We start from the raw sequence: 13,238 nt of genomic DNA on the forward strand, positions 1-13,238 counted from the left end.
ATGATATGTTGCAGAGACCGTGCATCCCATTTAACTTAACCAATTTACCAAAGGCTATTATAGAAGGTATAGTAGGACAACTTAAATGATTTCTAAGCAGTTTGTAAACCATGTGTTTATAGATATATTTAAATTACTGTATCTGTAATACATATTTGCTGAAACTGTGTACCTGCCAAATACTACACACAATACTACATCACGTGTGTTATCTTGCCTCAAAACAAAAAAAAACTACACACACATTGGATATAATTCGGACTTTATTGAGATGTTTGTTTGTTACATAAACATCATATTGGAATGCTTAACTTGTGTACAATGAGCTACAAAGCTGAAATACTGGGACATTATCATCAATTAGATTAAATATCGCAAGTAACATACAGGGTAAAGAGGCTAAAGCTAAGGAAAATAAAATACCATGTTATCTTAAGTATAAATATAAATACATTTGTATCTTAAAAGAGCAATACAGTGTCATTATTCAAGTAAAAATAATTTTATCGATTTTCCTTGTTCTTGAGACTGTAAATAAATATCTCACTATTCCATCCTATGGTTTGGAAGATGTCTATAGGAAACACATTGAAGAGAGGCCAGGCTTTGAGCAAACCGGAATGAAACTTAAATTTATCAAGAGAAAGGCAAAAAAGTTTGTCTGAAACAACCGATAATTACCTTTAAAATAATAAACAAAATCTGCAACTATCTACAGGTTTATCACAGAGAAAATAAGTGCCATCATAATTTCTCTCCGTTCATGGGTTTCCTGCCGTTTCCTGACCATGGCCACAATCATTTGCTGGGCAGCCATATTCTAAAGACCACATTTTGAGCTTTTTCAATACGTCACGTAAAAATCGAAATACTCCTTATTTTACACATGGAAAGTCCACCAAATCACAACTGTGCTTATTAAAGCCCAGCTGTAACTCTAGACTATCTCTACCAATAAATACTTAGTCACATCATGTTTTGTCACATTGCGCTCCTAAAACACAAGCACTCCTTTATATTTCTGTCCAACGCTTAACTAGTTTCATATTTACAGGGAGGGAGGAGCGCCCTTCTCAAATCAAACAGTAATCGGTGCCGCTCGGTCATGTTGTCAACAAGGCAGCTAGGTGCATCGTCCAGAAACATAGATATATTTTCCATAAAATAAAATGTTTGAGTTGTCAAAACTAGTTTTCATTGGGAAGGCAGAAAGGGTGTTTATCAAAAGCTTCACTTCAGTGAAAACAGAATCCTACTCATCTTTCCACGTGCTTCATTACGTCACTTTTGTTTTGGGCCGACTTCACCGGCGGCCAGAGCGGGGCACTGGCTCATGCCCAGGAGGCAGCCCTGTTCCAAAATGAATACAATCACTTTTCACCCGGTTCAAACTCCCCCCCACCGGGGTAACCTGGGCCAGATAAACGAAATCTGTGCTGTCAATCAACCAATCACATCCATGACACACTAACAACAGTGACATGACCTGCACAAAAACGCTTGTAGTTCTATTCCCTCAGTTCTATTCTACGACTCCATGCACATCAACTTATAAGACGGTCCCAGTTCCCACACAACTTTGATCCTCCGCTTTCTGAACATGTGACTGCACACATAGAAGATTGGGGTGTATTCATTAGTCGCACACGTTTTCCGTTTAGAGTAAACGGTTTCCGTTTCAAAACACTTTATAAACAGAAACCGTTTACTCTAAACTGAAAACATTTTGCAACGAAAACGAGCGTTTCTATTGGACAAATTCAGGTAGGCCCCTCCTCGTTTTGATCCTAGTGAATACACCCCTGGATACAACTCCACAATAAGGGGTGAACTCAATGCTCAAGGCTATGACTCAATACTGTCAAAACCCTCCTTCCTTCCATTCTTTGTGGCCAATGATAGGTAAAATGACTGGGCCATAACATAAGGAGAGGAGATAAGGAAAGGAGGCTGTTCAGCTAAAACGTTTAGATTTCAGCCAAAGAACTGTTGGTTTTAAAAGCAGCAGCCTGAACACGTCAAACAGCCCTCAGACCTCCACTGCAGCAACACATAAAGACATGTAGATGTAAAGCACATGGTATAAGGCTTAACCCCACTGCATCTTCACAATATAAACACTGTGTAACACTCCAAATCAATTTACCAACTATCATTTACACAGGGATTAAATTACAACAGAATCTGCTCCTAGAACAAACCAGGGTAAACTATATCAAATTCACCACAAGTGTAAAATACTTTGCTGTTGGTGCAGCCCACTACTCTTTGTGGCACATCAATAGTCAATGTGATACATTACTGTTGGTACAATGTATTACATTTTTTAAACCTACATACAGGAACAAACACTGTTGTGGTCCCCTCTTGTACGGTTTACCTAGATGACAATGGTGTGTGAACAGTTCAAAGTGCATTGCATATCCTGGAAAACACAAGAGCTCTAACCATTGACAAACTAGACTAGAGCAATGTGAGACACTGACACATCCTATAGGGCTGTAGTGTACTAGGAAATCACATAGTGAATTGATCATATGAGCCCCCTTACAAAGAAAGAGAGAATAGATCTACTGAGATTACATTCTTCAAACATAAGATGCCCCCTTTAATTCACCTGTACTTAAATGGAGGGAACATTGGTGTACTATCACATTTGTCTGATTATTCTAGGTCTCCGGTCAACAGGGAGTTTTTCCTAGCCACCGTGCTTCTACATCTGCATTGCTTGCTGTTTGGGGATTTAGGCTGGGTTTCTGTATAGCACTTTGTGACATCTGCTGATGTAAAAAGGGCTTTATAAATACATTTGATGTATTTATTGATTATGGAGAGGATTTCTAGAATTCTCTTACTGTTCTCACTCTAGAACTTCCATAATGTTCTCACTCTAGAACGTGGACAGCTCCTCCTCTTCACAGAGCAGAGGTTCTACTTCAGGAACTTTCAGCTTCTTGCTGGTTTTACCGGAGCTGTTCTTCCTGTAGATGATGAACTGGGCGGTGACCTGGGAGAGTTAAGGCTCATTCACAAAACACACCACAATAAGTCAACAATATTCCAGAGACAGAAATAACACTTTCACTTCATTATCCTTATCCTTTTTTCAGTGAAATGAGGATCTCTGAGTAAAAGAAAGGATACGAAGAAGTCTAGGAGGAGGACTCCCAGGCTGCCGATGAGCCAGGCCAGATGTTTGAGGATGAAGGTCTGTTTGGAGCCGGTCAGAGCTGGCAGAACCACAATGACACTGAGCCCGTAGGTCCCGTTGCCCATCATGGCCAGGGCAAACAGCATGTACGACGTGCCCTCTGTAGACTGCCTCTTAAACTGGACACAGACAGGGAGATGTTACCGTCTAGACCTCAAAACCGACAGAGAAAAGTGAAGATTTTAGGCTTAGGGTCTTCAAACCATGTTATGTAGTTAATCATTTAACCCCATTCTATTAGATCTTCATTTTATCAACTTGTTTTTGTTAAGTTCCAAAATAATATTAATTCCTAACATATTTTCACAATGTGTTAGTATGCATGATTTGTTGTTGGTAAGTCACTCACCCTCACAGAGACACTCACTATATCAAAACGTGTGTGTGTGTGTGTGTGTGTGTGTGTGTGTGTGTGTGTGTGTGTGTGTGTGTGTGTGTGTACTGTGCTCTCCCCCTTAGAACATCCCTAGGAACCGTTCTCACATTGGGAGTGACAGTGAGTTCTCTGCAGGAGCCACCAGTCCAGATGCTGTGACATCCCTCAGCACAAAACACCATTGTCTCTCACGTCTGGTTCTCATTTCTCTCACGCCTAGTTTGCCTGGTTCTCAAAACAACAGCATTTCTTCCTAATTCGTCTAGTCTGGCCCCACCTACTTTGAGCCTTCCTTTATCACCCCTTCCTTCCCTCTATCCTTCCCCTCCTCTCACCCTCTTCCCTCTCACTCCTTATGTTCCCTAATCCTGCCATCGTGTCACATCTTACCCCTCCTCCCCTCCATATTCACACATATACTGTCACTCACATTTTTGTAGAGCTGTGGAAACCGAGAGGAGAGGTAGAATATGGAGGCCAGGTATCCACAGGCATAACCAGAGATCTCCACGCTGTTAGAGGCATTCTGAAGAGAGAGAGTCAGAGAGAGTCAGAGTCAGAGAGAGAGTCAGAGAGAGAGAGAGTCAGAGAAAGTCAGAGAGAGATAGACAGAGAGAGTCAGAGAGCTATGAGAGAGTCAGAGAGCAAGAGAAAGTCAGAGAGCAATAGCGAGTCAGAGAGAGAGTCAGAGAGTGAGAGAGAGCCAGAGAGAGAGAGAGCGAGCCAGAGAGAGAGAGAGAGAGTCAGAGAGAGTCAGAGCGAGTCAGAGAAAGAGAGAGTCAGAGAGAGAGAGTCAGAGAGCGAGAGAGTGAGTCAGAGAAAGTCAGAGAGAGATAGAGACAGAGAGTCAGAGAGCAAGAGAGAGTCAGAGAGCAAGAGAGAGTCAGAGAGCAATAGCGAGTCAGAGAGCAATAGCGAGTCAGAGAGCAATAGCGAGTCAGAGAGAGAGTCAGAGAGAGAGTCAGAGAAAGTCAGAGAGAGAGTCAGAGAAAGTCAGAGAGAGAGAGACTCAGAGAGCAATAGCGAGTCAGAGAGAGAGAGACAGAGAGAGAGACAGAGAGAGAGTCAGAGAGAGAGAGAGAGAGAGACAGAGAGAGCGAGTCACTGTCTCACACGTGTCACCTGAGTGTTGGCAGAGGTGTTGTTGTCAGTGATGAACTTGGGGAGGATCAGGAGGGCCACAGTGGAAGCCCCGCACCACAGGAAACACAACCACTTCAACATGGGGCGCTCTGGGGGAAGAGAGACACACACACAGTGTTGCTGTCCCTCCTGGTTTTGTAGAGGTGACCTGTTCCAGACACACCTGTGAGATACCTGAGCTATGGAGAAATGTGGAAGGGCTTGTACAGGTTTGGCAAGACCTCCCTCTCTCTGTCTTTATTGAGTGACAGATACACACCCACCAGCCCACACAAACAAATACCTACACACACAAAATACACCCTCACATAGATGTACTGTTAAGTAATCCAATATGTCTTCCTTTTGTGTTTCAGCCCTCGGCTGCAAACTGGACTAACAAGGGAGCTTTACAAGGTGAGAATTTGTCAGTCATCAACTTTTAGTGGGAACTACAGTGGGGAAAACAAGTATTTGATACACTGCCGATTTTGCAGGTTTTCCTACTTACAAAGCATGTAGAGGTCTGTAATTTTTATCATAGGTACACTTCAACTGTGAGACGGAATCTAAAACAAAAATCCAGAAAATCACATTGTATGATTTTTAAGTAATTAATTTGCATTTTATTGCATGACATAAGTATTTGATACATCAAAAAAGCAGAACTTAATATTTGGTACAGAAACCTGTGTTTGCAATTACAGAGATCATACGTTTCCTGTAGGTCTTGACCAGGTTTGCACACACTGCAGCAGGGATTTTGGCCCACTCCTCCATACAGACTTTCTCCAGATCCTTCAGGTTTTGGGGCTGTCGCTGGGCAATATGGACTTTCAGCTCTCTCCAAAGATTTTCTATTGGGTTCATGTCTGGAGACTGGCTAGGCCACTCCAGGACCTTGAGATGCTTCTTACGGAGCCACTCCTTAGTTGCCCTGGCTGTGTGTTTCGGGTCGTTGTCATGCTGGAAGACCAAGCCACGACCCATCTTCAATGGTCTTACTTAGGGAAGGAGGTTGTTGGCCAAGATCTCGCGATACATGGCCCCATCCATCCTCCCCTCAATACGGTGCAGTCGTCCTGTCCCCTTTGCAGAAAAGCATCCCCAAAGAATGATGTTTCCACCTCCATGCTTCACGGTTGGGATGGTGTTCTTGGGGTTGTACTCATCCTTCTTCCTCCAAACACGGCGAGTGGAGTTTAGACCAAAAAGCTATATTTTTGTCTCATCAGACCACATGACCTTCTCCCATTCCTCCTCTGGATCATCCAGATGGTCATTGGCAAACTTCAGACGGGCCTGGACATGCGCTGGCTTGAGCAAGGGGACCTTGCGTGCGCTGCAGGATTTTAATCCATGACGGCGTAGTGTGTTACTAATGGTTTTCTTTGAGACTGCGGTCCCAGCTCTCTTCAGGTCATTGACCAGGTCCTGCCGTGTAGTTCTGGGCTGATCCCTCACCTTCCTCATGATCATTGATGCCCCACGAGGTGAGATCTTGCATGGAGGCCCAGACCGAGGGTGATTGACCGTCATCTTGAACTTCTTCCATTTTCTAATAATTGCGCCAACAGTTGTTGCCTTCTCACCAAGCTGCTTGCCTGTTGTCCTGTAGCCCATTCCAGCCTTGTGCAGGTCTACAATTTTATCCCTGATGTCCTTACACAGCTCTCTGGTCTTGGCCATTGTGGAGAGGTTGGAGTCTGTCTGATTGAGTGTGTGGACAGGTGTCTTTTATACAGGTAACGAGTTCAAACAGGTGCAGTTAATACAGGCAATGAGTGGAGAACAGGAGGGCTTCTTAAAGAAAAACTAACAGGTCTGTGAGATCCAGAATTCTTACTGGTTGGTAGGTGATCAAATACTTATGTCATGCAATAAAATGCCAATTAATTACTTAAAAATCATACAATGTGATTTTCTGGATTTCTGTTTTAGATTCCGTCTCACAGTTGAAGTGTACCTATGATAAAAATTACAGACCTCTATATGCTTTGTAAGTAGGAAAACCTGCAAAATCGGCAGTGTATCAAATACTTGTTCTCCCCACTGTAGCTATTTCACTTGAAAACACACACACACACAAACACAGTCATGTCATACACACTAGGCGTTGATAACTGGGCATACAGTGAGGGAAAAAACTATTTGATCCCCTGCTGATTTTGTAAGTTTGCCCACTGACAAAGACATGATCAGTCTATCATTTTAATGGTAGGTTTATTTGAACAGTGAGAGACAGAATAACAACAAAAAAATCCAGAAAAACACATGTCAAAAATGTTATAAATTGATTTGCATTTTAATGAGGGAAATAAGTATTTGACCCCTCTGCAAAACATGACTTAGTACTTGGTGGCAAAACCCTTGTTGGCAATCACAGAGTTCAGACGTTTCTTGTAGTTGGCCACCAGGTTTGCACACATCTCAGGAGGGATTTTGTTCCACTCCTCTTTGCAGATCTTCTCCAAGTCATTAAGGTTTTGAGGCTGACGTTTGGCAACTCGGACCTTCAGCTCCCTCCACAGATTTTCTATGGGATTGTGGTCTGGAGACTGGCTAGGCCACTCCAGGACCTTAATGTGCTTATTCTTGAGCCACTCCTTTGTTGCCTTGGCCGTGTGTTTTGGGTCATTGTCATGCTGGAATACCCATCCACGACCCATTTTCAATGCCCTGGCTGAGGGAATGAGGTTCTCACCCAAGATTTGACGGTACATGGCCCCGTCCATCGTCCCTTTGATGCGGTGAAGTTGTCCTGTCCCCTTAGCAGAAAAACACCCCCAAAGCATAATGTTTCCACCTCCATGTTTGACGTGGGGATGGTGTTCTTGGGGTCATAGGCAGCATTCCTCCTCCTCCAAACACGGCAAGTTGAGTTGATGCCAAAGAGCTCCATTTTGGTCTCATCTGACCACAACACTTTCACCCAGTTCTCCTCTGAATCATTCAGATGTTCATTGGCAAACTTCAGACGGCCCTGCATATGTGCTTTCTTGAGCAGGGGGACCTTGCGAGCGCTGCAGGATTTCAGTCCTTCACGGCGTAGTGTGTTACCAATTGTTTTCTTGGTGACTATGGTCCCAGCTGCCTTGAGATCATTGACAAGATCCTCCCGTGTAGTTCTGGGCTGATTCCTCACCGTTCTCATGATCATTGCAACTCCACGAGTGAGATCTTGCATGGAGCCCCAGGTCTAGGGAGATTGACAGTTATTTTGTGTTTCTTCCATTTGCGAATAATCGCTCCAACTGTTGTCACCTTCTCACCAAGCTGCTTGGCAATGGTCTTGTAGCCCATTCCAGCCTTGAGTAGGTCTACAATCTTGTCCCTGACATTCTTGGAGAGCTCTTTGGTCTTGGCCATGGTGGAGAGTTTGGAATCCCACATTAAAATGCAAAATCAATTTATAACATTTTTGACATGGGTTTTTCTAGATTTTTTGGTTGTTATTCTGTCTCTCACTGTTCAAATAAACCTACCATTAAAATTATAGACTGATAATTTCTTTGTCAGTGGGCAAACGTACAAAATCAGCAGGGGATCAAATACTTTTTTCCCTCAATGTAGCTGTTAGCATTGTGAATAGGGCATAGATGTAGCATATAACGCGAGTACACAGACTGCACCCTCAGAATTAAACGTAAAATGGAAATATGGACCTACAGCACACTAACTACAATGCAAGGAACCATGCTGATTCTCACACATATACAATCATGGCATTCTATTGTGTTTCCATATCGGGGGGACAGTGCAATATCATGATCAGGCTGGCCTTACTTTTAGATGAGCTGTTCTTGATCTTGTAGTAGAGGAACTGGGAGATGAGCAGGAGATCAGTGAAGATGTAGAACACTACTGTCACAATCTGAGAGAGAGAAGAGAGAGAGAGAGAGAGAACAATCAAATATGATTTGACAGTGGCACCCTCTGCAGATAGGCATTGGCAAGGGAACGGTTAAGAAAAACATGCCCTTGGATAAAATGTAAATGTAGAAAGACTAACTCCATTCACAAACCAGATTAAACAAAATGCTGAAAAGGTGCTTCAACGCAGCAGTGATACAGCGCATCAGGGTATGCCTGGGCAGAGAGTGCTATGGCAATCAAAACAATAACTGCCTTATGCCTCTGCCCATACTCATACTTTGCACACAAGAGCAAGTTGAAGTTGTGCCTGTTGTTAGATACCTGGATGGGCAGCTGGCTGGTCAGGACGCAGCCTGTCAGACTGCTGAGGTCCCCACTGAAGAGGAAGAGCAGAAAGCCAATAGACATGGCCTCCTCCACTTTACCATTGCGATAAGCCTCAATGACTTGTCTGGGGGGGGGGGGGGGGGGGGGGGGGGGAGGAGGGGGGAGGGGAGGAGGGAGGAGGGGGGAGAGGGAACAAGAAATACAATGGAGGCAGAGAGGAGAGAGATGTGACAAACAGATACTTTTATTAGATGTCTCTCAGAACCTGATAAACTGGCTTTGCAGAGCCACAGACTCTCTCATTGCTATGGTAATAAATCAACAATGGGCTATTTAATCTGTCATGAGTATCTTCATAACACCAAATGTCAGATACATTTGAGATGGCAGCTGTTGATCACAATATCTGTGATCAGCTATTTTAGTTTATATTATAAATACAAACTACTTTTCCCTTATAGAACGCCTTCCTACTGCAGTAGTGAACAACTTACGGTAGAGTTGACAGCAAGAAACAGAACATGGAGATGAGCCCGATGACTACACTCCAGTATTCCCACACATTCTCCACGCATTCCTCGAACAGATAGAGGATCCAGGGCGTCCCGTTAGCGCACAGTGGCCGACCCAGCACGTGGGAAGTCAGGTTAGCAGCCACGTCTGCAGTCCTCCCCGGGAAGCGGGGCATGGGGGCGACTATGTCCGTCCCAACTTCAGTCCCTCTGCCTCCGTGGACGAATCCGAGCGCGATGATGTGGATGTGTTCGTTTGTTGACACCAAACACTGAACGCCCTCGAGCCCACCACGGGATGCACCACACCTACAGGTTGGCAAACAAGTGTGTGGCGCTTTCCGAAGTAGATGTCATTTGATGAGTCTGCAAGGCAATATACAGATGGTCATGGATATAATTACGAATTGGCAGGGGAGATTTGGAGGAGTGGTGTCGGGTGGAGTAAGAAATACAATTCATTGTTACTGTGCTTTTGGTTTCAGCAACAACACGCACGCACCAGACAACTCTGATACAATGTTGATACTTTCTGCATTTAAGAAAGGTTTTGCATATTGGTAATAACCTTTTGTTGGGGTCACATAGGCCTACAATGCTGCAATTTGATAGTCTATAGACCAGAAGGCAATCATTGATGTGGCTATCGCTTCTCATCAAATTAATGTTGGTCTGTCAGTCTCATTATAAGACAGACAATGGATGACAAAGCCATAACAGCGACAGGCACAGACCAACCAACGTTGTCAACAAAGCAAATGCAGCTCATAAACTCACCTGATGCGTTGATTTCTCGACCTTCGTGTTACTGTGCGACGGCTCTCCATTTCAACTCGGCTACCGTGATGTTTTGATTGAGCGATAAATTCCGCTAGGCTATTTAATTTCCCATAATTGTATTATATTGTAAACTATCAATTCTTGTCGCCCACTCCTGTCCTCCGGAATGGCATCAAATTACATTGTTTCACTTCCGCATTTTCTGTTGAAAGCGCAGAACTGAGACCTACAAGGATAAGGACGTAGCACCATCTGCTGGGTGTTATGCAGTGGTGTGATAAATCTAGTTAAATAAAATTGTATTTGTCACATGCCCCGAATTCAACTGGTGTAGACTTTACCGTGAAAGGCTTGCTTACGAGCCCTTCCCAACAATGCAGAGTTTAAAAATTAAAATAAAATAGTAACACAAGAGGAGTAAAATAAAATACACAAGAATGGAGCTATATACAGGGAGTACCAGTAAATCAAATCAAATGTTATTTGTCACATACACGTGTTTAGCAGGGTGTTGCGAAATGCTTGTGCTTCTAGCTCCGACAGTGCAGTAATATCTAACAAGTAATATCTAACAATTTCACAACATATACCCAATACACACAAAACTAGTAAGGAATGGGATTTAAGAATATATACATGTATGGACAAGCAATGACAGAGCGGCATGGACTAAGATACAGTAGAATATTATAGAATAGAATGCAGTATATACATATGAGATGAGTAGTGCAAGATATGTCAATATTATTAAAGTGACTAGTGTTCCATTTCTTAAAGTGGCCAGTGATTTCAATAGGCAGCAGCAGCCTCTAATGTGCTAGTGATGGCTATTTAACAGTCTGATGGCCTTGAGATAGAAGCTGTTTTTCATTCGCTCCGTCCCAGCTTTGATGCACTTGTACTGACCTCGCCTTCTGGATGATAGCGGGGTGAACAGGCAGTGGCTCGGGTGGTTGATGTCCTTGATGATGTTTTTGGCCTTCCTGTGACATCGGGTGCTGTATGTGTCTTGGAGGGCGAGTAGTTTGCCCCCGGTAATGCGTTCGGCAGACCGCACCACCCTCTGGAGAGCCCTGCGGTTGTGGGCAGTGCAGTTGCCGTACCAGGCGGTGATACAGCCCGACAGGATGCTCTTAATTGTGCATCTGTAAAAGTTTGTGAGGGTTTTAGGTGCTAAGCTGAATTTCTTCAGCCTCCTGAGGTTGAAGAGGCTCTGTTGCGCCTTCTTCACCACACTGTCTGCGTGTGTGGACCATTTCAGTTTGTCGGTGATGTATACGCCAAGGAACTTGAAGCTTTCCACCTTCTCCACTGCGGTCCCGTCGATGTGGATAGGGGGGTGCTCCCTCTGCTGTTTCCTAAAGTCCACAATCATCTCCTTTGTTTTGTTGACGTTGAGTGAGAGGTTATTTTCCTGGCACCACACTCCCAGAGCCCTCACCTCCTCCCTGTAGGCAGTCTCGTCATTGTTGGTAATCAAGCCTACTACTGTTGTGTCGTCTGCAAACTTGATGATTGAGTTGGAGGCGTGCTTGGCCACGCAGTCATGGGTGAACAGGGAGTACAGGAGGGGGCTGAGCACGCACCCTTGTGGGGCCCCAGTGTTGAGGTTCAGCGAAGTGGAGGTGTTGTTGCCTACCTTCACCACCTGGGGTTGGCCCGTCAGGAAGTCCAGGACCCAGTTGCACAGGGCGGGGTTCAGACCCAGGGCCTCAAGCTTAATGATGCGTTTGGAGGGTACTATGGTGTTGAATGCTGAGCTATAGTCAATGAACAGCATTCTTACATAGGTATTCCTCTTGTCCAGATGGGATAGGGCAGTGTGCAGTGTGATGGCGATTGCATCGTCTGTGGATCTATTGGGGCGGTAAGCAAATTGAAGTGGGTATAGGGTGACAGGTAAGGTAGAGGTGATATGATCCTTGACTAGTCTCTCAAAGCACTTCATGATGAGTGCTACAGGGCGATAGTCATTTAGTTCAGTTACCTTTGCTTTCTTGGGTACAGGAACAATGGTGGCCATCTTGAAGCATGTGGGAACAGCAGAGTGGGAAAGGGAGAGATTGAATATGTCCATAAACACACCAGCCAGCTGGTCTGCGCATGCTCTGAGGACTCGGCTAGGGATGCCATCTGGGCCGGCAGCCTTGCGGGGGTTAACATGCTTAAATGTCTTAATCACGTTGGCCATGGAGAAGGAGAGGCCACAGTCCTTGGTAGTGGGCCTCGTCAGTGGCACTGTGTTATCCTCAAAGCGGGCAAAGATGGTGTTTAGCTTGTCTGGAAGCGAGACGTCGGTGTCAGCGACGTGGCTGGTTTTCCTTTTGTAGTCCGTGATTGTCTGTAGACCCTGCCACATACATCTTGTGTCTGAGCCGTTGAATTGCGACTCCACTTTGTCTCTAAAATGATATTTTGCCAGTTTAATTGCCTTGCGGAGTGAGTAGCTACACTGTTTGTATTCTGCCATATTCCCAGTCACCTTGCCATGGTTGAATGCGGTGGTTCGCGCTTTCAGATTTGCGCGAATGCTGCCATCTATCCACGGTTTCTGGTTAGGGTAGGTTTTAATAGTCACAGTGGGCACAACATCACCTATACACTTCCTGATAAACTCAGTCACAGTTTCAGTGTATTCGTCTAAATTATTTTCGGAAGCTACCCGTAACATATCCCAGTCCGCGTGATCAAAATAATCTTGAAGTGTGGATTCCGATTAGTCAGACCAGCGTTAAATAGTCCTTAGCACGGGTACTCCCTGTTTGAGTTTCTGCCTATAGGAAGGGAGAAGCAAAATGGAGTCGTGGTCAGATTTGCCGAAAGGAGGGCGGGGGAGGGCCTTATAACCATCCCGGAAGTTCGAATAGCAATGGTTGAGGATTTTGGCAGCGCGAGTACAACAGTCCATATGTTGATAGAACTTTGTCAGCCTAGTCCTCAAATTTGCTTTGTTAAAATCCCCGGCTACAATAAATGCAGCCTCAGGATATGTGGTTTCCAGTTTGCATAAGGTCCAGTGAAGTTCTTTGAGGGC

The 13,238-nt window shown here is 44.5% G+C and overlaps 1 protein-coding gene across 1 annotated transcript; it reads right to left on the reverse strand.

Annotated features, from left to right (window-relative positions):
* Positions 1-250: 250 nt before the first annotated feature.
* LOC311105399 (lysosomal amino acid transporter 1 homolog) lies at positions 251-10,366 on the reverse strand. The gene is made up of 8 exons (XM_084147545.1): positions 10,202-10,366; positions 9,407-9,790; positions 8,907-9,036; positions 8,496-8,583; positions 4,710-4,819; positions 4,018-4,113; positions 3,145-3,330; positions 251-3,007 (listed from the first exon to the last, which is right to left on the reverse strand). The coding sequence occupies exons 2-8, from the start codon at positions 9,598-9,600 to the stop codon at positions 2,891-2,893; spliced, it is 921 nt and encodes a 306-aa protein (XP_084003671.1). The 5' UTR covers positions 9,601-9,790; positions 10,202-10,366; the 3' UTR covers positions 251-2,890.
* Positions 10,367-13,238: the final 2,872 nt, after the last annotated feature.

The sequence above is a fragment of the Coregonus lavaretus genome (genome assembly GCF_964263955.1).
Source record: "Coregonus lavaretus genome assembly, chromosome: 30".
NCBI classification, from domain to species: Eukaryota; Metazoa; Chordata; class Actinopteri; order Salmoniformes; family Salmonidae; genus Coregonus; species Coregonus lavaretus.

Coding starts and splice junctions, on each gene's coding strand:
- LOC311105399 (XM_084147545.1), bottom strand. CDS start 9,600: ATGCCCCGCTTCCCGGGGAGGACTGCAGACGTGGCTGCTAACCTGACT. Junction 9,037..9,406: donor TTCTTGCTGTCAACTCTACC/GTAAGTTGTTCA, acceptor CCCCCCCCCCAG/ACAAGTCATTGAGGCTTATC. Junction 4,114..4,709: donor ACACCTCTGCCAACACTCAG/GTGACACGTGTG, acceptor CTCTCTCTTCAG/AATGCCTCTAACAGCGTGGA.